We start from the raw sequence: 25987 nt of genomic DNA, 5'->3' as shown, positions 1-25987 counted from the left end.
TTGTGGTCCCTTCACAAATTTTTTCATTATTTCCCTTTAAAGGCAATGCTTGTAAATTTTGCCTATTCTGTATAAGAGGTTACAAAATCTCTGCAAGTTTTTCTCTTGCTTAATAAGTATATTTTCATATCCAGCTTTTAAGATTCATTATAGCCAACTTCAAAATGCCAAAAGGCACTCAACTTGTCAGTGTCAACAAATAATGGCAGTCATGTTAAAGTATATTTACATACCAATTACTTAGGACTCAATAATACACATGCCCCTAAAAAATATATTACTCTTGATAATAAATCAAGAAAACTCTAACCATTTAAAAAATGCATATTTGTCCTCACATTTTAATAAATATCGGCAATATGCTATAAGTCTTTAAAAATGCTTAAGTGAAATGAAAGAATGCTTTTTCAATACTTTAAGTGCTCTAAAAGATGACTAGCCACTTTAAATTAATACCTGTGAAATTGCAAAGACACGTTAGAAGAAATCCTTGCTCAAATTCTATTGGCCTGTATTTTCTCTCCAACGTAGCACTAATAGAAATATGGGAAAAGTCCTAAATGACCCCAATAAGCCCAAACCCTATAGTTTCTGTAAAAGAACTATGAGTGTTAGTACTTTGCAGATGGATGTGCTCAATATTCTCCATTAAAGGCACAGTATTTGAACAAATTATTGATGCAGAAAATACATTATGTCTTCTTCAACCTTTCCCAGCTTTACCAGATGTTTGAGCTCTGATAGGTCTTTTCCACGTCTACAAACTGTCACCCTGTGATAGTAAACTTAAACTTTCAAAGGCTTAAAAAGCCAAAGCATTATTGCCCATGTAAAGCTACTAATCAGAACTTTAGATTTAGATCTGTTATCTGAAAGAGGAAAAGAAACCTGAAGTCCAGCCATTGGACCCAAGGCAGAATCTACTCTTCCTGAAAAACCCAGGCTAAGTTTTTGTTTGAGGCAGTTCTCAAATGGTTGTATAACCTGTAAGCTCCTTACGTAAACTGCTGACGGACTCAATCACCTTTTCTGCTGGGCAATTTTCAGAACAACTAACTTAACTTTGCTCCTTTGTAACCTTACTACATCTTGCCTTACCACAACTGACATTAACCTCCAACACTGGGCTGACTACCTGGGTTAACTAACGGTTAAAAGGACTCTCTACATGCTATTAGGCAAAAACATTAAGACGACAGTAAAATCCAGCTTCTGAAAACTGTGATATATCAATAATTTATTAGACATCACCTTACACAAATGTCAAAATCTCAACACAAAACCAACATTTTATTGACTACAGGTTTATTGACTACAACTTTCTTTTTTAAAATTTAATATTTCATTTATACAAGAACAATGCTGAATACAAAGCTGCCACTAGGATATGGCTATGCAATAAGCAGTAAAGGAACAGTTATAACTTTTATCATTTCCATAGCACTTTTTTTTTTTTTTTTTTTTCTCAGCAGGACCCACTAAACTCAAGCTCCAGCATTTCTGGACACCTGTCTGGAGCTACGAGTGCTCTTCAGAGCTGTGAACACTGCACTTGCAGTAAGCACCTGCAGAACTACTGGGTCCTTTGAGTTCTGAACTTGGGCCTCGTAGATAGAGCACTGAAAGGAAAACCTACAGAGTGCTCATGGGGAATGCGGGAGAGGGGAGGAGAGGAAGGAGAGTGATGGTTTCAGTTGAAGTCGGCATGCCAGCTGGTGCTCTAGCTTGGATAAAAGCAACAGAATTCTGGTCACAGTTCCAATTTTCGGAATTGCTTCCACTACCACAGAGGTCTAGCACTGTTGGCATGTAGCCTATAACACAAAGACATTTTTCACTACAATAACTCTTCAGCTACAGTTTTTAGAGTACTCAAAACAGCATACAATGCTTCACCCTCTTGTGTGAATCAGAAAAACACACAAGGCATAAAGACTTTTCATGCTGTGTAAAGAAGAGCTGGGTAATGAAGTGTGTAAAGGGTGTATGATATTTGAATGAGAAAGCAAGAAGATTCCTAATGACTATGTAAGAATAGGGTTCCTCTGCATTATCTGAAATGACATGCAATCTGACAATTCAAACAAATCCAATGCTAACACTATTATACGTCTATAACTGAATGCTATTTACATTTCATTTTTTTTTCTTTACCACTATATACACACTGACCTAGGGTGCATGTGTGATAGAGAGAAGGTTGCCTGATCCTACTGATTTTTGGCTTTGTATTCTCACAATATTGAGAAATCTACTACTGGCAGTTAGAAGTGAAATACAGAAAGTGCATGACAAACTATTAACAACCAGCCTGTGCTCTATGGCAAGGCTTCCTGTCGCTGCAAGTGTAGCCATTTTAATTTTTATATTGTTAAGCCTCTGAACTATTTCCTACTTGTGACTTTTAAAGCTTAATAGCCCTCCCCTTCCCACTCCCCAAAGCACTCTCCTCTCATCCACACAGAAGTACCACGAGTAACACCACCACTAACCACTCTCAGCAACAGGCCAAGGCAACCCTAGAAGAAAATCAAATTAGCTGTTTCTTTGTTTCTGGATGCTGCTTTTGATGTTCAAGCTGCAACTCTTCATAGATGAGTCAGACTTGACAATTCTGACTGATTGGCATGACAAATAGCGCAATAGACATTCTGCAGATCGCATTAAACAGCTGTGCAAACTGCCTGCACTCACAACTTGGCTGCTGATATTAGTTTTTATTTTTACTTGGTGTCATCATAGTGTCTCAATGCCCAGTCCTAGACCAGGAACACCCTGTGACAACATTCCCCTCTTCTTCTGCCGGTCTCTTTGCACTACCCAAAGACTGTCCGAAGCGACGCCTCGGTGGGCATGCTGCATGGAGCAATTGTTTGGGAACAGAACAGGCACCTGGCAGCTCCTAAGAAAAGGTTCACTGCCAAAACCCCTTTTTGGCTTAGGTTTATAACACAACAGTCAAACGCTAGGCACAGACTCACGAAATAAGACAGATTTTTGCATCATTTCCAGGACAAAATCCCTGCCTTATAGTCAAGCATAGTTGGAAACCATACTCAAAAGATCCTTTTCCCCTAAAACTGGGAGCCAGTCTTTGTTTCAAGTTGTAGAGTGAGAGCAAAGAGGGCAGTAACACCCCAGGACAGTCACTACGCTCCAAGCTGCCTGAATGCTCGCAGACTTTCTGGATTGTCTAAACTGAACTAGTTCACCCAATTAGTTTGGAATTCATTCACTCAAAATTAAGACCAAACAGTTTACAAAAGGCAGCCTTTTTTTTTTTTTCTCCTTCAATTTCTGAAGCCTGAGAAAAGAGTATCACAAACCTTTTCTCTTAGTAGAGAGTTATGCCTTCTGTTGCCACATAACAGACTGCAACGTTAAGAAAACTAATACTAAAAATCCCTCAAGCCAAAAGGATAAGCTAGTCATAAAAATGTCTTATATAATAAGGATGGATAAGCTGTATTACTTTCACACCAAGCACAGCTGGAAAATAACTGAATTGCAAAATTATGATTTAATGATACCCTCTTTCAGAATTCTCTTCACTCTCGGATGTCTGGAAAATAAAAGCCCTGAGACCTCTGCTTCACACGCCACTTAATGGCAAGACACATCAGTGCCATTACTTTTCCCATCACCGAGGTGGACAGAAAGATGCATCTGACATAAGCAAATGGGCAAAGCGAAGTGACAGGAATAAGAATGCATAATCCACATTTAGTAAACAATAATCTGAATTTGGACTAAGGAATGGCTACAGGGAAAAAAGGTTGTGTGTGTGTTTGATATTAATTATTCCCTGGATATGAGTTAACAGATGTCACTACAGAGTATATTTTCCAGAGAAACGTTTTTCATTCTGTCAATATTTTTTTTTTCCTATATGACAAACAAACTCTTGTTAACAGCAATTGATTTGATAAACCAATTTGGTAGCATCATCAAGGACAGGTGTCAAAAGAATATCAAAGGAGCTTTAGGTGGAAGAACAAAAACAACAAACAATTTTGGCCTTTAAGCTCCTGTATTTCAGTAGGGAGAAGAAACAAATAAGGACAGGGATGCTGTGCAGCCAAAAACATGAAAAAAGTCTATGTAGCCATGCCTAGGCCACACATCTGAAGTGTACATAAGATTTATGAGAGCATTAATGGGCAACTCTCCTATACCAGTAACTCATACAGTATTACCTTTATTCTATTACAGTAGTATGGGAGAGAAAGGCAGAGGATGTGACTTGCTTCAAGTTGTTGCTAAGATGCTTCTGGGTTTTGCCTGTCGTCACCAAATACATCCCACCAGGAGCCTACTCATTATGGGCTCCCATACTCACTAAGGTCTTCAAAATCATGATTCAGCCAGGCTGACATGTGAAACTTGCCATGAAGACTCCGCTCCCTACAATGCGTATTAAAAAAGTTGAGAGAAGAATCTGGGGGTAATTTAGGAGTGTCAGTGTTTGTTGGACAGCTCCAGGCCAAAGCAGAGAGCTGAGATGGTGACTGAGCTTCAGGGTCCTGGACAGCAGATTTATTGAGAAGACTTTTTTCAGCTTTAGCGTTTTGGAAACTATTGAATCCTACAAACAGTTGTATGGTAACCCCCAGCAGCTCCAACACCCCAAATCCAGTCATCTTCCCTGTTCCCGAGCCTAACTGAAAAGAGGGAAAAGCATTCCATCTTCTGCCAGAGCAGACACTGCACAAACTCAGAGAAAGAAGACAGTACGGAAAGAAAAAAAAAGCCTGGAATTTAGACTGTGAAAAGAAAGGAATTCAGAGCCATTGCAACGACCTGTCTGACCTAGGAAGGATTGGATATAGCAGACTGCAAACAAGACCAGCAGAGTATAAAAGGGTCACTGACTCCAAAGACAGCATTTCCATTCAAAAGCCAGTGGGTAACCTTTTGCAACAAACTTTTTTTCTTTTTTAAAGAATTATAGACACTGACAACAGCCAGATTAAACCAAAAGCAAACCATCAAACATCTTCAGCTTTCTCACAAATGGTATCCCCTAGCTTTACTAAATGAAATCACGGCATGCCTGTATTTTATTTGATTTTTTTTTTTACTTTAAAATGTCTATTTTGTATTAAAGACAACTAGAGAGAGAGAAAAATGTATTTCAAAGTGCAACAGTTGAACATTTCCTTCTGGAAGATTTCTTGTCTTGCAATGTCCTTAATTCTGCCAGTGCTGTATTTCGGTGGAACTAGAATCAGTGCTCCTCCATACTAGAGCCCTGCAGACTGGTAGCTTGTTTACTCACCCATTAGAAGCCCCATGTTTTTGGAGACCTTGACAACAATTAATTGGCTTCAGAGTTCCCCAGAGTAAGTTTTTATATTCTCAAATAAAGTGGGAATCAGGTTACAGGTCACAGGGAAATTACTGACCAGATACAAACTGTGAATGCGACATTAGACAACATAGCAATTAGACTGACTTACGGGACTGAAAACCTAGCATTAGTTAAGACAAGAGAGGATTCATTCAATTATCTTATGTAACTAATGGACACAGTACATGGAAAGAGGAAATAATGGGCATTTATCATGTTTTCTGATCAGAACGAAACAAAACATAGAATGCTTATTTTTTAACAGTTTGTAAGCATACATTAACTTTCAACTGCAGAGCAGTAAGAAAAGCTACGAGTGCTTTGATGTTAGCCGGGTACAACTGCCAGCGTTGTTAGTCTCCTATTACATCCTGGGATATCAGCATACCTTCACGAATCCTAATTTCATTTTGTATATATCCTTCAACTACCATTAAGAGACATTTTTCACCTGAAGTGCGAATGAAACAGTATAGCTGATGATCACAATGACATAAAATAAGGTAAAAGTGCTTGAATTGAAAGGGCTGATGACAACCACTTCAGAAATGACTTTTTTAAACCTGGCAAGCCTCTCAGCAATAAGAGCTGTGGTACGACTGGACATGTCCAGGGCTAGACTCAGAATAACTAGTTAATAATTTAAAAATGGACAATGGCAATAAATCTCCACAAAAAATGCAGTGTCTGCAGCTGACAATGCTGTCACTTGTGTACGTACATCCCAGTTTGCTGTGAGCTACATTCCTAGAGCAGAAAGCTTTCAGAAGCACCCTCCTTCCCCTGCACCACTCCAAATAGAAGAGTCCAGTGGGACTCTCAGCAATCATCCTCACCCTTCATCCTGAAGCGCAATACAGAGAACAAACAGAAAAGAAATGCAACAGGGCTGTTCTGTGATTTTTTCCTGTGTAGAAAAGGTGTGGAAAAAAAACACAATCAGAAAAGGCATTCAAAAGGAAGAGACAGGAGGCAACAAATGAATGAGGAATGAGTTATGCTGCATTTAGGCTAAGCCTTCTACATTTTGGGCCAGTCATAAAGACAGGAATGGCATAACTATAGTTGCCTATGTAGACACAAGCATAAGTGACTATTTCAGGTCTCTTCCATTCTACCTTTTGCTTTGCCCCCACTGTCCCAACTAGCACAGCTTCACTATCCCTAGTTAAAGCTGCTAGTGTTAAATAGGAGAATATAGAATAGAAGGAGGATGCATTCACAAGTCAAATGTTGGATATGTAGATATCATATAGCTGAGAGCTACTGAAATGTCCTTTTTTCTTTTTAAGATTGTTTAAACTCATTTTTAATCACCAAAATTAATACCTGCTGTTTGTGCTGTAGCAGACAAAAAACTTATTTAGCATAGTGATAATCATCAGCTAAGTTGTGTATCCAAGACTTTACCACACTTGCTTCTCCACCACTAATACAAGTTTCAGAACTAAATTACATCTCAGCCAAACCTTGATTATCATACCAAGCATGCAACGCAGAACTCACACAAATGAACGCAAGTATAAGTGTCTACTAGCATTAGACAATGAAGGAAACTATCATATATTCCAGAATGTATCTCAAGTCCCATCCTGCCTCCTCCCTTCTGCCCTAGGCAGGATATCTTGCTTCTTGACTTCTTCAGGTCTATGTTCTTTTAGACATGTTAGTAATTTGAAGTCTGTAAGATCACTAAGTAGAATTAGAAAATAAATTCTCTTCCTGAGGGTCTTGGGAACAGCATAAACCTAGACTTCTACAAACAGAAGGTCAGCACTACTCAGGTCTATGGAAGTGTAAAAAGATCCACGAAAAATGTTTGAAATCTTGTAAATTACTCTCTAGTAGATGACTCTCTACTAGTAAAGTTGAGGCATCAAAGTACTACATACCTTAAAAACATACAAGAAGAGTTGCAACTGCTAAGGGTTTTCAATATAAAATCTATACGAGCTTATTTTGTATTGTAGATTTTATTCTGGATTCTTCTTTGAAATGTTGCTTCCTTGAAATGTTGTTACAAACAATATCCCCCTCTATTTGGAAAATTCTATTTTGTCACTTATCGCTGCCCAGGATATATAATTACAGTGATGCAATTTTCATACAAAGGTGGTACTTAGATGGGTTTATATTATACACACATTAAAAGTAAGGAAAGGGGATGGAAGCACAAGAAAAGAAAAAAAAAAAGAGGGAGATCCACAAAAAAGTAAAATGTTGAAATTGGGACTTCACTAGAGATGCTTAGGTGCAGGAGATGGCCAAAGCCCTTTGACAGATTTTCATTAGTAAAAGAAAAATCTATGGCAACTTCGGTACCAGCTACACAAAAGCATAACTCCACATTGGCAAGGCTGGTCAGCTGGCACCACTCCAGTGCCTACACCTGATCAATATTCTCTCAGTAGCGATTCTGCTTGTCTGCAAGCAGGGACCAATGACCTCAGCACACTGACATGCATCTCTAGAAACAACTACTGCTCATCACACACAGGCTCAAGTCTTGTCCTGTTCAAGACAAGAGAAACTGCACCTCCATCTGCAGAAGAAAGAGTGCCCCAGGATAGGATAGCAGCCTGTGAATGTTAATTAAACACTGAATATCCTGTAGCATACAATCAGATATTGTAGAAACCTCAAGGAATTAATGTTTTGCTTAACTCGAATTTTCCTTCTGACTTACTGTGGCACTACACTGTTAGGAATTACATTTTAAGCATCTTAGTATCCTCACAAATTCCCCTTAAGGAGTCAGATGCTCAAAGGTCAGCACTGCGATGCCCAACAATACCACACCTGCATTTCTTTGTTGAACTGCCTTGAAAAAGTGCCCGCTGAAGGCTGACTAGCAAACCTACGTGTGCATTAGGAACTGAAAAGTCGATCCATTGGCTCAGTGAAATCATTTTCTTTTCCAACCGTTCCTTTAATAACTCATCCTCTATCTTTACACTGTTAGCTGTATTTTCAGCATACTATATACATAGATCTATAACACAACTGTATTGCACAGGGAAGCTTCCTGTCCTAAACCAATTTATTTTATTATTATTATTTTACCTTTGGATCAGCAGTCAGCAGTTTGAATGCTTGATACACCTGTGCTTCTTTCACACCTCCACCGAGATCCAGGAAGTTGGCTGGCTTTCCACCGTTCAAGGATATTATATCACAAGTTGCCATTGCAAGACCAGCTCCATTCACTGTAATTGGAAACATCTGATTTGTGAAAAGGATTAACAACCTATCAGAGCAACCACGTTAATAAGGCCCAAAATGTTACGCAAATATTTCTCAATGGTTCAGTGCCTATTCAAGGATATCCATAGCAATACATAGTTTAAAATCAGTTGCATACACACCAAACATTTAGGATTCTTTATGGTCGTATCAGTTTTAGGACTTATAAATGCACCTTCCACTAGGCGTGTATGAGCACTGCAATGGAAGCTGGGGAAATACAAAAACTTCTGGAATGAAGTGAGAAAATTCTGGAAACAGTGATCCCATTATGAGTTCCCCTCTGTCTATTGTGATAACAATAGATCATGATTTGCATTACTGTAAAACAGACAACTAAATTCTGGGGACAAGTATCAGCCACTCCTAAAACTGCCTTCTGTTCTGTGTTTGCACCAGTCTAAAAGCACTCCCATAGGCACAAACATCTTCTAAGCTAGCAAAAGTAGATAAGAATTATTTGTCCCCCATATATTTTCCCTGATGGGCAAAGTAAGGCTTCTATGTCATCTGTAATTCAAAGATATGTAATACCGAACACTAATAGCAGTAATAACAACAATAAAAATTACTGTAATTATGCCTTTTTTTTTTTACGTTCATGTGAAAATCTCACTGCTACTCACTGAATCAACTGTAATGCATTATCAGTATCTTCTAGATTCATGTTTGGAGCACACATTTAAGCAACATGAACTCTGGACATTTTCTAAAACAAGTCATGTTTTTGTTGTCTCTTCTAAACCCAAGATTAATTTCTATCTTACAGAAACTTCAGAAAAATAAAATAATAAATGTTATTTTCCTTTTAATAACCAAGCAACTTTTTCAGAAACTTCTCTTAAAGGGAAATGAAGTTTGATATTTATTCGTAAGAGGGAATATCTTGTTTTTACACGCAAGCTTTCAAAGTGCCTTCTAAGTAACATAAACACATTTCTGAAAACTAATCAAATTTTAATGTCTCTTTGTGTTTTATTTACTGGAAAGATCAATTGAATCAGCTTAAAAGTTCAAAACATAGAAACCCCAAAGGCTCCCCATTCAGTCTGTCTTCTCTTTGACAACCCATATGCCCTGTCTGCGTGCTGCAGCCTTAACCACATCTTCAACACAATTTGTTTCAGTCCTGCAAGAACTTGTGGAAGGGCAGACAGCCTCAGCGAAATGAACTGGCATCGCAGGTGGATTGAATGTCAGAATTTCAACAAAGTCTATACATTGAACAAGTATGAATTTGTCTTCAAATGCTTTTTTTGGATTTATTTGTTCTTACCAAAGCAAGCAATATTTCCATCCAGTCCTATATATTTTAAGTCATATTTGGCAGCTTCATTCTCTATAGGCTCATTTTCAGACTTGTCATCCATGGCAAATATTTCTTTTTGCCTAAATTCTGCATTGTCATCAAAGTTTATCTTGGCATCAAAGCAAACCACTAAAGAAAAAAAATATAAAACATATAGGCATTTAGAAATTACAGTTAGACAGAGCTTCTGAAATATTACTGTTATTGCTGACTACTACAGGATGGAGGGGGAAAGAGGTCCTTAGGGTTTGATGATGAAGCTCCTGCACTGATTCCAGCACAAAAAGGGTAAGCTTTTCTTAAATCCTATACTAAGAAAAGGTAGAGCAAGTGCCTCCACACTATACAGCAAGATGCCTTTGTCATGGGACGGTCTTCTATGCTTGCTTTAAACAAAGTGCCCCTAAGTTATGAACATTGGTTTTATGATTTGGAGAGGTGATCTGCAGGAATTTCGTAAGACAGTCTACTCTCAATATTTCGGAAAGTCAGCAGATATAAAAGATAACAGACTAGCAATCCAAAGCAATGTTTGGTAACACGCACTCATATTTATAGGTGAGTAGTATGAAGTTTTTCTCCTTAGCCATATTTTTAATTTTTAATAGTATGAGCTATTCACACATTTCCCAAAGACCTAGATTAAAACAACTTTAAAACAATATACATAAAAAAATTATCAAAACATGATTTTTATGTCAACATCCATTATGGTTGCAAAAACAAGTTTAAAAATAGCTACACCTGGCTATATTAAATAATAAATACCAAAGACTAGCTAGTAGGCATAATAATCATATAAAACCAAACAGTAATAGAAATGCACGTAGAGTAAACTGGTTATTTGCCTATTTACTAACTCATTATTTTCATGGGCTTGCATAAGCAAACATCTCATTAGATTAAAATGTTTTAAGTAAATACAAGACTATATACTTATCATTTTACTATTTAAGTAATTTGGGTTGTACTAGATTCAGATAATTACTAACCGCAGCCTAATTGATTTCTCAAAGCAAACCAGTCAGATCTAAATGCCTTTCAATGCTGCATTCAGAATCTAGTACAGCTTTCCTTTCTGTTGTACTTTGATTCGTATTGCTTTGAAATACATACATGGTATGTGTGCACCTACTCATGGGCACCGTACGTACCTCTGTAATTAGAAGCCAATAACAAAAAAAGAAAATTTGATACAGATACCCATCAATTAAAATAACTGAACACACAATATTTTTTCAGTGGAAAGATACAACTGCTTAACTTTGGAGAAAATATCTAAGCATGCAAAAGACAGAGTCTCAATTGTTGTTGTTGTTTGTTTTGCTTTCCTTTCTTTTTAAATACCTTTGACTTGTAGCCAATACCAGATTAAATTAAAACAGGAGCAAATTTAGTTTCACAACTTCAGTTTTAGAAAACTATTCATGAGTTTTCACATATAATAAATCTCTATTGAAAGAGTCTAGATCTTGCCTTGCAACTCACTGTGTGGAAAACTGCCAAAAGGAGACATACCTTGCAGCCAGTTTTTGTTAACAACAAACCAAGACCTGTACCACTTTTCCTCTTCAAGCTTTCACTTCCTTAAAATGCTAAAACAACTCAAAACTAGGGAAAAAAATGCATTTTCAGAACCCTAAGTTTACCTTAGACATGAACATCCTCAATGACACAGTAATAGAATCTCATTTCTACGGAACATTCATCTTTAACAAAGACCATGCTGTACAAAGTAGCAGAAAAAACACCTAGTAATACTTATCAAACCATTTTCACTAGCAAAAGCACATTGTTACATGCATGATAGATTTTACAAATGAATTTTTCTTCTGAACAAATATCAAAGAAAGCTCCAACACATATTCATGGAGTATTTCTGTTGGTTTTGTTAGCAGTGTAGGATTTATGTCATCTGCCAATTCAACAGCTTACATTGAGAACAAACAAACCAAAAAAAAAAAAAACCAACAAAGAAACTGGCAGTTACAGGCTTTTGACCCCAGAGTGTTAACAAAAGGAATTTGAGACAGAATTAAACAAAAGAAAATACATAAGACAATGCATTTTCTAATGGAAATTCGCACAAGTGAAAAACAGAAAGCACAGCAAGAAATAAATCCATCTTAACCATTACTTTGACAGGAATAATGGTCTTTGTATAGACTTATTTTATCATTAGAAATAACTGCATTAAGCTACTGAAATGTTCTTCCATTTGTTTTATCTTTATTCTTCTTTAAGACACTTCAAATGGAGAAACTGCTAGGAAAAAAAAAAAAAGAGCACAGGATGCTATCTGTGTATGTCTGCCAGTAAGATGGCTTTCACAGCTTGAAACCTTCTCTGTTTCTGCTCCTCAGCTTCCTGGATGCAAAACACATAGGAAGAATCCTTATAGAAAAGGATGAAAGGAGCATAAAAACTCCCACCATCATCTTTCAAATTATGCCCTGCTTACTATCAATAGCCATTCAAGAAAAGCTAATTTGGCAACTTAACCAAATCAGTTCACTTTTTCCACAGTGCTGTCTCAAGCAAGGGTTCAAATTTACTGTCACTGTGGTCCTGTACATCATCTTTTAGGACCAAAAGTTTTGTTTCCTCTCATTGCTAATCATTCCTTCCTTCACTTGCCCTACTAGCCTATCAATTTCCCTTCTGTGTTGGCCAGACATGTCCTCAATGATTTGTTTTGAAGTGATAAACATCACCTGCAGGAATATTCCAGCTATTTTGTTGAACCTATTTTAAAGGTCTCATTCATCCTCAAATGGTAAAAATAAGTATCATGTGTTGCACTTGAAAATTCAGACTATTAATTTTACAAGGCACTATGTCATTGTTGTGCTTTAACTTTACTGTACAACACAATATGGAAATGTCCTTCTCATCTCATTCCCAACTGGTTCTAATGAGGCTAATGGATCTACATAGATAGCAGGGAAAAATAACAACTTATTGGGCTCTGAAGGCAAACTTTTCCATTTCTATTTAAAATGCAGCCTCTATTATAGAACTGTACTGGTCAACAGCAGGGCTTTTTGTTTGTCTCCCAGTACATGTTTCACAAATTGGATAAGAACCAACAAAGTTAGAATTAGCTGGTGAGAATTTGACTCACATTTATTAAGCTGAGTGAGGTTTACAATGCAGAAACTATTGATTCAATGCGCACGTTATTACGGTGCCTCAAATGAGCAGAGAGGGCTGCTTAGTTTCTGGAAAACTAACTAGCAGAACAACGTAAATGCTAAATAAAATTCCTTTTATTTACCCTATACTTTCTTGGACCTGTATTCATGGTAGAAACAGATCAATTAACCTTTTTCTTCCCAAAGGATGTAGCCAAGTGTCAGTTCCAGCTGGAATTTCTCCTGTGCTCTGTTATGTTGCAGTCATAGCTAAGTTTAAATCATGAGTGCATATGTTTACGAATCTAAAATAACAAGTTTCTTTCTCCACAATTTCCATAATTCTAGCAGCATTAACAATAAAATAAAATAAAAATAATAAGAAAAAACAACTTCATACAAATAGAGCAGAGAATGTTGCTGTTTCTCACCACGCATAACATGTAGAAGCTGATACTTTCAGTATTTGGATGAAATAACAAAAGGTATTGAAATGTAAAATCTGCCGTGGGAATATTTATGAATATTGCTTAAATTACATTACAAAATGAAATTAATGCAAAGCTGCTGCTACAGCCTTTCATACAATTTAATTTATAGCTTGCATAAATAAAGGAAACAAATGAAGGCATTATAACTCTTTAATTTCTTACCTTGCCCTTCTGGAGTTTCACCAAAGGGATTCACTTCAACCTGAGTGGCATCAATTTTCAAGAAAAGATTATACAGCTTCTTAATTTGATCTGCTGCCTAAATTTGATCAAGCGATTTACAGTTACCACACAGAAAAATAAAAGTTAATGTTTTCAAGGCAAAGGTAAACCATTATTGATTATTGTTAAAGTATTAAATTGCACTAGCTCTACATAATTACAGCTTTTATTTCCGTTTTCTTAATCATATTTACATACTATCTAAAATAACTATAATGTGGCAATATGATACTGCATAACATTTAGTAAGCATTCATTTAAAGACTACATGAACTGGAGATTTTCTACAAAATAAACAGCACGATTAGTACAGACAACTTTAATTTTAAAAGTGCCTAACAGTTCATAATGACACGTTCTCCAATATGCTGAGATCTAAGTTGCATACACGTTAATCAGTCTAAATCCAGAAACCATAAAGCACTATGTGCACACAAGTGACTATAGAAAAAACATATACGTTCCTCCTTCCTACATCAATCAAATGTTTTCTTGAAGAAATTATGTCAGAAGCCTGCTCGTTTATTCCCTAAAGTATACTCTTGCTTGTTCCTTATTGCTCCTCGCCATCTCTCTCCCAGTGATGGTTTGGGGCCAAAATATTGTGACTGACTATAAACGACCAAATCACTTGTTCATATGACATTCTTCCATTAAAAGAACAGTTTAGCCTTCAACAACAGCAACATGAACTTGCATAAAAAAATTCTCTTTGGTTCATTACACAGTGACAAGCTATTAGCTGAAATGAGTTTGCAGATGAAGAAGTATCCTAATAAAGAACCCTTCAAATTTGTTCTTTCATTACTGATCATTTAACTGAAGTATACAAACCAAAAGTATTTGGGACTTCTCGTATTAGCAAAGTGAATGAGAATAAAAATCAGAAGTCAATTTTCTCCCACAATTTCATGCCTAAGAGAAAACATTACGATTGAAAAGACTCAACCCCAATGCAGCACTACATCAGGAAGGACATGAGTGGCAGGTTGAGGAATGTCCCTACTCCCTTCGACTCAGCGATGACAAGGCTGCACCTGGAGTGCTACGTCCAGTTTTGGGTCCCACACTCCCAGACAAAGTGATGTGGAGAAAGTGGACAGGGCTACGTAGAGGGCTCCCCAAATGGCTCTGGGCCTACAACACATGACCCACAATGGGAGGCTGAGAGAGCTGGGCTCGTGTACTCTGGTGAAGAGGATGCTGAGGGTCAATGCAACAGCAGCCTATAACTATGGTGAAGAACAGCTACAAAGATGAGGAACTGAACACTTCTCACTGGAGGCAGACAATACAAAAAAGATACAACAGTCACAAGCTGTGGGTTGGGGAGGTTCAAACTGAACATTAGAAAAAAAAATTTCACTAGGCCCCAATTTGAGCTGCAGACTGCACCAGCTGACCTCCAGCGGTCCCTTCCGACCAACACGCCTAAGACTCTTTAAAGAGTTATACTTTGGAAGGAGCATACAAATTGCTTATGAAGTCTTCCCTGCTGAAAAGTTATTATCAGCTCAAGCATTCTCAGTGGTTTTGACTTTAAAAATTTATCAGAGTTATAAACCTGTACCCACCAAGGCAGCAGTTTCCTTGGCACAGACAGTCCAGTTGACAAACTATCCTAATACCACATTGGTAAGGCTATCACAATTACGCTAGGGACAAAGTCCCACCATGCATCCCACAGAGAATCTGGGCAACCTGAAAAACTGTTGCTGCCCCAGCATGCTGTTGTAATTTCAGCAGATCACCAAAATCACTTAAGTTTTATTACGGGCTGCTCTATCTTTCAGCACCTCTCTGAATCAGGCAGCTTAATGTCACCATTTCCCTTTCTCAAGCCTCTTCAAGGCAAAGCATAAAATCCCAGCCTTGGAGTACTGAATACATAAGCAAATACTAGAATTCATCTGAATAAAAACTACATCCCTATGATTCAGTGAATTCCTTTGAGGAGCTGATAGCATAAGGAAAGAAATGCATGCACTGCAGTATTATTTAAATGTATTGTTGAAAAGTCCATGTATAGTCGTTAATAATTAAGTACCAGAACTCTTCAAGGGTTGAAAGGTTCTACAAAATCATTTCTCCTCATTAAATATACAGCTAACTCTTCAAATGTGTGTTAATCAACTTAATGATTATGCATTTGTTAATTGCGCAGTTGGGATAGAAAATAATTAAAACTGCTGAATTAAAAATAAAGGAATTCTACAAAAATGACAGTTTGATACTATGGAAAAAAAACAAGCAGAAGTAGCTAAATATTGTGTCTGTTTTCCTGTTATCCGAGTTAAATTAAACAACCTTTTTTTCTCTGCAGAAATATTCATAAAGGCAAAAGACCTTGCATACTTATGTCCCATGTGGAATTCCAATATATATATAAAGATACTGAAAAGATAAGCTGGTAGCCTTTTGGTTTTATTTTAAGTTGAAGTAATAAAAAAGGCTTCAGTTACACAAAAAGATACTTCCCCACGTTAAGGGCCAGATCTTCCAAAAAAAGATGTAGCCGTGTAATTCACTGTGTTCTACTGGAATTCTAATGAAATAAAACACTCCTACGTGGTATCATCAATTGCTTCAAAGCCAAAGGACAAGGATTGTTTAGAACAATAAGGTCCTAAATCAAATTGGTAAATCCCGATGACAATTATATGGGGGCAAGTTAGTATTTAAAATATCAAAATGGTCTTGGTCTAATAAAAATTTAGCCTCTCATGTATGTTTGGGAAGCATTACCATACAGCTGAGCTAAAATGTCTTCAGTAAAAACTGAGGGAGTAGAGTCAAATCACCTGCTGTTGTAAAGATCCTTTGAAACCCAAATTTTTTGCCATCTGCAATGCCTGACGATCTTGAATGCCTTCGAAAATATCTATTTCCTCCTGTAACAATAATATGAATATTTAGTTATATTTATGCAATCTGAATGGAGATTTTTAACTTCAAAAGGAAAACACTTAGTATATATTTGCAAATTAGTAATTAAAATATGGCTGTTTGCCAAAGTTTCTCTGAGACTGAGGCTATAGCAGCTGCCTATAGGGTATGTTATAATTACCACACTATCTATGAAACAGTCCTTCCAAAAAATATATAATTCTTCAGGGTGGCTTGCTGACAAGACAATGTGACACCAGTTTTCACTTTTAATTACTGTACAGATGGCGTTGACGAATATTTAGTCTGTTAATTTTTATGACATCTTCTGGAATATTTTCAAAGCAATGGTGTCACTGCCCAATAACACTGTGAAGTTTATATAAGTTTAAAATGCACATTAAATATTTTTATATTTTTTTGAATAATTACACTTGTTTGTATCAATTATTTTCCCAGATGAATAGCTTGAGTACTCATTACCATGCCGCAGTAATATAAAAAAAAAAACCAAAAAAAACTTAAATGTAGTTATTATTAAGAAAGCAATTATAACAGCTGTATTTCAGATGCAAAAGTTATCCAGGTACTAAGAAATAATTAACAACTACGTCAATTAGAAAAAAAACATAGAAACAATCATATTGGCAGTGACCCACTTGTCAAAGAACTGTGTACCTTCCTCAAAGTGACACACCAGATCACTCATAAAAACATTTCATATGTTAAATTCAACATAAAATATTAACAGCCGAATTTAAGCTCTTTCTAACCAAGCTGCAGACACGCATACTGACAAAATCAGGTGTTATACACACTTTATCGTTTACTAGATGACAGGTCTGGACTCTTATTTAGATTAATACAGTTTCTATGGTTCTTGCTATCTTCCTTCTGCACACAGAATTAGGGTAAATGGAAAAAGAAAGAAAAATTGCATATATTTTCGATAACTGATAAGGAAAATGTTGAATCTTAAAATATTATTTCAATACCTTAAAGATAAGTTCTGGGCTAGTAACTGCAACTTCTTCTATGTCAACACCACCCTGTGGACTGCCAACCATAACAGGTCCGTTGCAGGCTCTGTCCATCAAAATTGCAAAGTATGTTTCCCTTGAAATATTCAGTGCTTCTGCAACCATCACCTAAAAATCAATACAGGGGAGATGAAAACAGCAACATTTCTGACTGATCCATCTAGCTGGTTACACCTAATCTGAACGCAGCTTTAATTCCTTGATGTGTCAATGCGCTAAAATCTTTTGCAATATAATAGTACAAATTAACAGAACCAGTAAGAGACAGTATTTCCATCTGCTGTGATGAAGCACAGAACATTGTGGCTCACGTTTTATTCTAAGCCTTAAAAAGCAGCAGTTTGATACTTGCTCTCCTGAAAGGAAACATTTTTTCCATCGCTTTTACAAGACAATATAACTCAGTCATTTTTTTTCAATAAATCTCCTCTCCCTAAATGAGAGACTCCCCTGATGCTGCTATTCTCATATTCAATAAACACTGTAAACCAGGAACCTAGTGCCGACTTTTCCAAGAAGAGAATCAGAGGCGCTGCAAAGACAACCTCCACAACACCTTTTCATTCCCGACAAGGACTTTAACATGCTGCCCCCCGAAAAATTTGAGTCACAAGGGACTGGTCTTGCGAATCACATACGTGTAAGGGCATATGTTGGCTTTCTGATGCATCCCATCAATAGTGCCACTCCTTACCAGCAAAGCCTCACGTTTAAACTCTCAACCTTCTTCTCATGGAAGACCACCTCCTACACTTAAAATCTTAGCACTGAATGCCTGCCCTGCCTAAATATTTCTTAAAGAAATGAGGATACAGCTAATTCTGCCATCCAGATTTGTACTTTAACTTTAGAGACAAGCAGATGTGCACCCTCAGATATTGGCACATTCTAAAAACACAGGAATTTGTTTTTCCAAAAAGCTACTCATTTTTATGTATCACTATAAACTACAGAGCCAGTTTGTACCAATATCTGACAGATACTTCTGCATGTAACAAAAAATTATTCAAGTCCTACATGTTTTGAATCTACAAGTACTCATATTAAGAATGAGGGGGAACGGTCCATGTAAATTCTTCATTACATTTTTTTCTTTCCTCCCAAAAATATGCCAAAAGTCAAAGTCCTTTCCATTTCAGTATTACAATAACTATGCCCTCATCTCTTTCTGAACTGTGATTTTTGCAGTAGTTTAACAATAACTGTAAAAGCAATTTCAGAAACTAAGTAGTTTTACTGTTGGAAAAGGACTCAAAAAATGTAGGTTTTGATGGAAGAATACCAAATTTCCCCAAATGTTCTTCATTTTAAAAAACATCTGCATATGATCATTACTAATTGTTCCTTACAATCGTAACAGGTGCCATAATCTCAGGTGCAAAGACTGTAGCTCTGCTATGCACTGCTAGCGCTCTGCTCTAGGACGACAGTTTTGCTTTTCAACCTGGAAGCTGAGCAGTCACATCTGCACTTTAATTTGCACTACGGCTTCTCCCTCTTGACAACCAATCTCTTAAGCATAGTTTCATATCTTTCAATGGAAGCAGCAGAAATCAGGAAAAAATATTTCCTTAAGATTAATATAATTAAAAAGGATTAAATGGCAATGTCTTTTTAATGTGGTCTGTTTATCAGGTGACAGTTTTGAAAAATGACTGTAGACAAAGATCATCACTCTGAACGAAAGATAAGGTGAAATTCATTCTATCAGTCAGCAGTTCAAACTCTGGAGATGCAAGAGGCATGCACACACCTGCAGTCTTAAAACTCTGCCTACCCAGCAAGATGTGTTCCATCAAGTAAATATTTCTGGGGTTTTCATACTTCAAGGACTATAAACAAGAAAGATGCACTATACTTTCACCCAAGTCGCTTTTTTGACATTCTACTCCTGAGTACATACGAAATAATGTACTTACCTTCTGCCAGGTTGTACATCTCAACAGAACAGAAAAAAAAAAGTAAGAGACAAGGAATTAAATGAAATGCATTGCTCCGAATGCAAGGAAAGATGCTATTTCTTTATTGTGTTTTGACTTTGGAAAGATACTCTTTATAGTAATTTTGCTTCTTTCTACTTTTACCTTTCCTCATTCATGGAAGATAGTGTAATGTAAAGAAAGAGCTCAAACAAGCAACTGTTCAAAGCAAACTAAGGAAAACTAGGGGAAAGGAGACAACTAAGAAAACAAAGAACTACCATATCTCTTAAAAGCATTTGCCTATTTTAGACTACTATAAAAGGGATGCTAAAAGCCCACTTCAGAAACATAGTTCAGCTACCTGCCACAATTCATCAAATTAAAAGCAAAGATATGGAAAGCATCCTTGAGTTGCTACAATTAGACCTTTTACCTGAGTGAATGGTTTCACCTTCGTACGTATCCTGCATCAATGCATCTGAAAAATGTGAGTTATTTGCTTTAGACTCAGGTCAAACAAAACCACCTGGTCCTACTGGAACTTGTCAGAGTTGTTCGTTTTCCAGAGTGCTCAGGATCCAGGCCAGGCTTATGACGGGAATCAGCACAATGAGTCTTTAGGACTACGTTTACAAGCACAGCAGGTGGAACATGTATTATTAGATCAGGTATCTTTTCCACTGCTGCTTCAGAGCCAAGTTTCTTCTTACCACTGATAATTAACCATGCCAACATCACCAAATACTTCTGTCTTACCTCACAAAACTACTGTTAGTCTGTCTACTCTGTAATAAGCGAGCTTATTGTAGAGTACAAATTTTTGTCAGATGGTGCAACATCTCTCACTTGTCCCAATGAAAACAGTTACTTTCCTTCACCATCCTCCCTTTCTGCTGTAGAGCAAAAACAGGGAGACTGGCATTAAATATTATTTGTTAAAGGCTACCCATCATTCACTTGACAAAACTAAAGCAAATCCATAATGAACAGTTAAGAAGGGTGCAATTAAATCTATAAACTCTTAACTTTTCTGATATTTTGTCTGTTTGCTTATGACAAAGAAGTATCCAGTTTAGCACATCTGGTTTATATTTAAACTATCTAGCTTACCACATCAGGCTTATATTTAAAGAGCCCTGGGGAAAAAAAAATATTTTTCTCCAAAATTTCACGAGAACTTCAAGCTTTCCTTCTTATAAACAAATCATTACCTAAAAAATTAAGTCACATCTAATTTCACAAGGATAACTATAACAGCTCTTTATACTGAATCAAATATTCAAAATGTTAATCGTTATTGCTTGGAGAGAAAACACAGGTAGCAAATTATCAGGTTGTTATGATAAGAGAAGACTGTCTTCTCAGATAACCAGGCTCTCCAAATTCCAAGCTGCCATAAGAGGATTTTATGTAAACTCACAAAATAGCTTACAAGTTATGAAGTAACTGAGGAGCCTGCTATTTATTTAAGAAACAGTCTAAAAAAGCACAAACACTTTAAATTCTGCACAAGCTGAGAAAGCAATCTGAAAACTCCATTTTCTGTTCTATAATTACTCTAATTGTATGAAAATTCTTTTCTCTTTCCTTACAAAAACATGTAAAAGGTGACTTCCATTCCCTGACTTAACACTAACTCATTGTTTGCCTTGCAGAAAGTGATTTAATAACTATTTTCCTTCTGAAAAAAAAAAATAAAGATAAAAGTAAAATTTTACTATTTATTTGCTTATTTTTAAACATAAGAATTCCCTCAGACTTTCAAAAACAGCCAAAAGTTCAAAAAATGTAAAAATATGCCTTTTCTTTTCAGGGTGAACTGTAATTTTCTTTAAGTACAAGTAAACGCGCATTCTTACATATACACACAGAGAGAACAAATGCCTTGAAACTGAACAAAATTGCCTTCTATTCTCAACTTTCCTACTCCTCTAGCAAATATGAAGAGTCTGTCTGGCATTTTCTGTGCACTACTAACTGCCCACTGCATTAAATGACAGCCTAGACACAGCTACACCCATTTTTATTCACATTTCTGTAGTTTGTCCCTTGATTAAAGTTTCACTGTTTGGCATTGCAGTCTTCATACTGCAAACCTGAATGCCTCAAATCCTTTAACCATCTTCAAGATCCTAGAATGGGCTAAACTTGAGAAAGATAGATGTTTTTAAAAGACACTTTTTTTTTTTTCCAGGGAATGGTCTTTTTGATGACACAGATGCATCATTTTAAGCAGGTTTTCTTCAACTCTCTAAGAAACAATGAGGATACCATTAACCAATCTGTTATATATTTAATTACTTTAAAAAACGATATATGATCTTACCATAAATTGCCAAAACTCGAGATCTTGACAGCAAAATTATTTAAAACTTACTATTACCTTGTTACTTATCTGTGTGATAAACATATCGATTAGCCTATGACTTTGAAGAGTTAACTGTATAATCAGAATGTAACATCTGACAATAGACTATCAGCTTCTCTCAGTAAAGATTTATCATGAACCCACGTTAAAATGCTTACAAAGTATTTTTACAAAGTATTTCCTGCAAAGTTTTCATGCAACTCAATGGAAAAAATACACTATCAAGGCTACTTTCCTGTGCCATCAAAATAAATCTCTGAAGTTCAGCAGCACGAACTTCACCTTACACTTCATATATGCCCTTGCTGCTTACTCTTGACTGTTATTTACACAAGAAAGATGGGGATGGGAAGGAAAGTTAAATCTTCTATAGCTATTCTATACGTGATACAGAAGTCATCTTAATATAAATCCTTTAAATAATCTTACTCAGAAATTCCCAAGAGTGACACCTTTCTTTCATTTCTATCAATTTCAAAGAAAACTTACACGTTTCCTTTTCAGAACTGAACATATAAATGAATAGACTTGCACTCTGACAAAAGAGTGAAATTTCCTGTATTGATGCATTTTAAGTAGCTCAACTACAGGAAAAGAATAAAACCAAGGAATTTATAAAGGCAAGCTGCTTTTACAATACACAATTCTCAAAGGAGAGTGCCTTGATATTGGAAATGTATATCCTTTTTTATAACCTTAGTGTTATCACCATCTCTGACAGACATGCCTTAATAGTAATACTGTTCCTTCTTTTTAATATCTAGTATTTCTTTTTAACAACACCTATCAGGAGTGATGGTAATTTGCTGTCCTTGCTCCCCAAGAGAAGAACCACCTGAGCACCTTCCTCCAGCCCTCATTAGATAGCAGCTTTCCAGACAAGTGTTCCCCTTCTATGCTAATACCAAGCTGTTCACAACATATTAAAAAGTGAACTGCAATTCCTTTCAGCTCATGCCAAATTATCTCTTGGCATCAGATACAGTGTGGGTCTTGACTACGCACCTGTTTGAGGATCTTTGTGCAGACAAACAAAGCAAGAGATAAAAACATATATAGTAGGTAGGTAATTGCCAGAATTTCCTGACTTTGAGAACTGTACTAAGCTAGAAGTGAATTTTGAATTGAAAATTAATTACAGCACACCAGCTCAACTCAACCATGACCATGCCCACATTCTACCATGCATCCACAACATGTTAAAAACAAAATACTTTCAATCACAACTATTTTATTTTTTATTTTTTAAATTGAGTTCATTCTCATGCAAAATCATCTGTCTTTATCTTTAATGATGGTTGCCCAAAGTTAGCAGTGAATGAAGATAATAATATTGCAAGCTATTGTGTATATATTACTTCTCTTAGCAGACAGTCTACATGCATGTACAGCTATGCTATATAGAGTTCTGCTAGCATTCAGTATATATTTGATAAAGGATGAAGCTACGAGAAACTAGGTATGCTGAATTTGATAGACAAAGCATATGCATACAAAGATAAAAAGTGTAATATATTTTTTTCTCTCAACAACCAGATGAAAGAAATCTGACGTTGGAAAAGGAATGGAAAAAAAATCTATGGCATACACCTCAGCATGTTAATATACGCTGTAGCTAAACACAGTTCTCAACTTTTAAGAGGCAAATATCTTACCTTTTTCACTGTCACGCCATCCTTTGGAGTTTGCTTTGTTGACAGATTGTACCCAATCATCTGTTTAGCAAGCTGTTCAACAGTCTTAGGGCTACAAACAAAGGAAAAAGGTTAGCTTATTGAAAGATATTAAAAGAAAGTCAAATAGCTATTGTAAACAGCTTAAATATTACAACAAAAGCAATTTATTCACACTTTTTCAATTTTAAAGACTTACTCTTTAGTTAGATGGACTCCTCCTTTCAATCCACTGTTGAAAATACCTTTTCCTCTCCCTCCAGCCAGAATCTGTGCCTTTAGAACAATTTCCTTTGCCTCTGTGAAAGAAACACAATGCTATTCTATCGTGTGTCATTTATTGAGCTTGCTAGCTTAAGTTTAAAAAGTATTTCCTGGTTAGATTACTTAAAAACAATGAGATGTTCAAAACTAGCGAGCAGTAAAGCAAAAGTCAATTCACCACTTTCATAAAGCAACCTTGAAAAAAAATACGTAGATTAAAGGATAAATACATAGTAACTATCAGCTCGATAAATATGACATTATTTAGATAAAAATCATGATATTAATACTACACAACCTGCATATCAAACTGTATGCTGGTATCGTTTGTTGGCTTACACTCTGGCATTTGTTTTTTTTAATCACGAATCAACCATAATTTCTCTTGAATGCAGAACAAAAATTTTCATCAAGGAAAATACATTCCAGTCCTTGCTCTGAATACATGAAAGTAAGGCTATGGATGTGGTCATAAAAGAGGAAATTCTCATCCCCCTCACAACTGATGCTGGCATCACCAGGTAAATGCAGAGCAAGGGAAAACAGGTTATCCTGTTCACATGAGACAAGACATCAAGAAGCTTTGGCAATGTGAGTGTAACAGTAACAAGTGCAGCAAGACAGTGATAAAAGTAATTGCAGCGAGACACATGTTCCAAAGAGAAGAGATCTTTATATCCTTACTGAGTAAAATGGGGAAAAGAAAAAAACAACAACAAACAAACCAAACCACCCTTCATGATCTCTGCAGCTCCATGGATGCTTTTTGAACCATAAAGATCTTCCAGGTGGCTATAAGATGTTTATCAGTAATGAATATTGTCTCTTCTATCATAAAATTACTAGGTATTTTGCAAAGAAGTCCAAGATCCTAAAATTAACATATCCTGTCCTAAATTAATCGTGGCCTAAAGGATAAAATTGTTGTTTTGTGACTGAGTCAATACCCTCTGAAGTCTGCGGGGATCTCTGACTTTACTGATATTTGGATGAGGTCACCCCTTGAATCAAAACAGTCGATATAAGTATGCAAGAAAACACAACAATTTGTTATTAAATTGACAGACTTAGTGCTTAAGTGGCACAGAGGATATAGATACTTACAGTCAAGCAGACGCAGGCTTTCTAGGTTTGTGTTACATATAAATATTTTACAGATGACTGAATACACTTTTGGATATGAGGTCATTTTTTGGTGAAGCCCAGTTCTAACACAGCATCATTTCAAAGTTTGAGGATAATACAGCAACAAGAAAGCAAGTTGTTTATTAGGACAGAAAAAATACTATAAAATAAATATATTCTAATTTCTACATTAAGACAGAAATGTATTTTTAACATAGCTGTTGGAGGTATTGTACCAGGAGATGCCCGATTCCCATGCTTCTCAAGACAAAATCCCTCCAGATGTTAATCCATTCAGTAACACCCGACATATATCACTCTGAAACTTAAAAGCCTTCTCCTTGAAAATATTTCATGCATTCCAATATATTCATGTTCTGAGCTCCCTATTATTCATGCCACTCCAAGGCAGATAACAAGGAAATTTAAATGCAACAAAAAGTTTTATATCAAGTATTTTATAAGCACACAAATTATTAAGATGAATTAAAAGTATAAATCACTTTCCGATCTGCAGAAGCAAACCCTAAAATCCCTATAGCTGCTGTGATAAAGAATCTAATATAGTGTTGTTAATAGATGCTGCAAGCATTTAATTAGATCCGTTTAGGTGCCAACCATCACCAACAGTGTTTTGGGATGAGTTTTGGTTGTCAGTGGTACGTGATGTCAGCTGGGCCAGTGATCATTGCCCTCTGTGCCACCCATCACTAAGCAAGCAACTCCATTTTAGTCCTAACTGGCACGCTACAGAGCAGAGGATTATCTTCATTTGGCTACAACAAATGAAGGTAAAGAAAGGTAATAATGTCTACGTTTTTATAATCCACTAGAGGACTATCAACGCAATACAATGACTTCAGAAAAACAACTATCAAAACCATAAATAAACACACTAGAAAGTAAGCATAACCATGTAGGGATTAGACGTGAAGAACTAATCAATATAGTAGCTCAGCA

General features: G+C 36.3%; 1 protein-coding gene across 1 annotated transcript in view; it reads right to left on the bottom strand.

Moving 5' to 3' along the window:
- SUCLG2 (succinate-CoA ligase GDP-forming subunit beta) overlaps positions 1-25987 on the bottom strand; it is a 114384-nt gene that overhangs the window by 38361 nt on the left and 50036 nt on the right. Inside the window, exons 3-9 of the mRNA XM_013180341.3 lie at positions 23838-23937; positions 23621-23711; positions 17631-17783; positions 16551-16640; positions 13690-13786; positions 9870-10031; positions 8414-8556 (exon numbers count right to left, since the gene is read on the bottom strand). Coding sequence (XP_013035795.3) covers positions 8414-8556; positions 9870-10031; positions 13690-13786; positions 16551-16640; positions 17631-17783; positions 23621-23711; positions 23838-23937 — 836 coding nt within the window. The remainder of the gene's footprint in view (positions 1-8413; positions 8557-9869; positions 10032-13689; positions 13787-16550; positions 16641-17630; positions 17784-23620; positions 23712-23837; positions 23938-25987) is intronic.

The sequence above is a fragment of the Anser cygnoides genome, chromosome 10, assembly GCF_040182565.1.
Source record: "Anser cygnoides isolate HZ-2024a breed goose chromosome 10, Taihu_goose_T2T_genome, whole genome shotgun sequence".
Lineage (NCBI taxonomy): Eukaryota > Metazoa > Chordata > Aves > Anseriformes > Anatidae > Anser > Anser cygnoides.
This window is presented reverse-complemented; position numbering and strand designations above follow the sequence as displayed.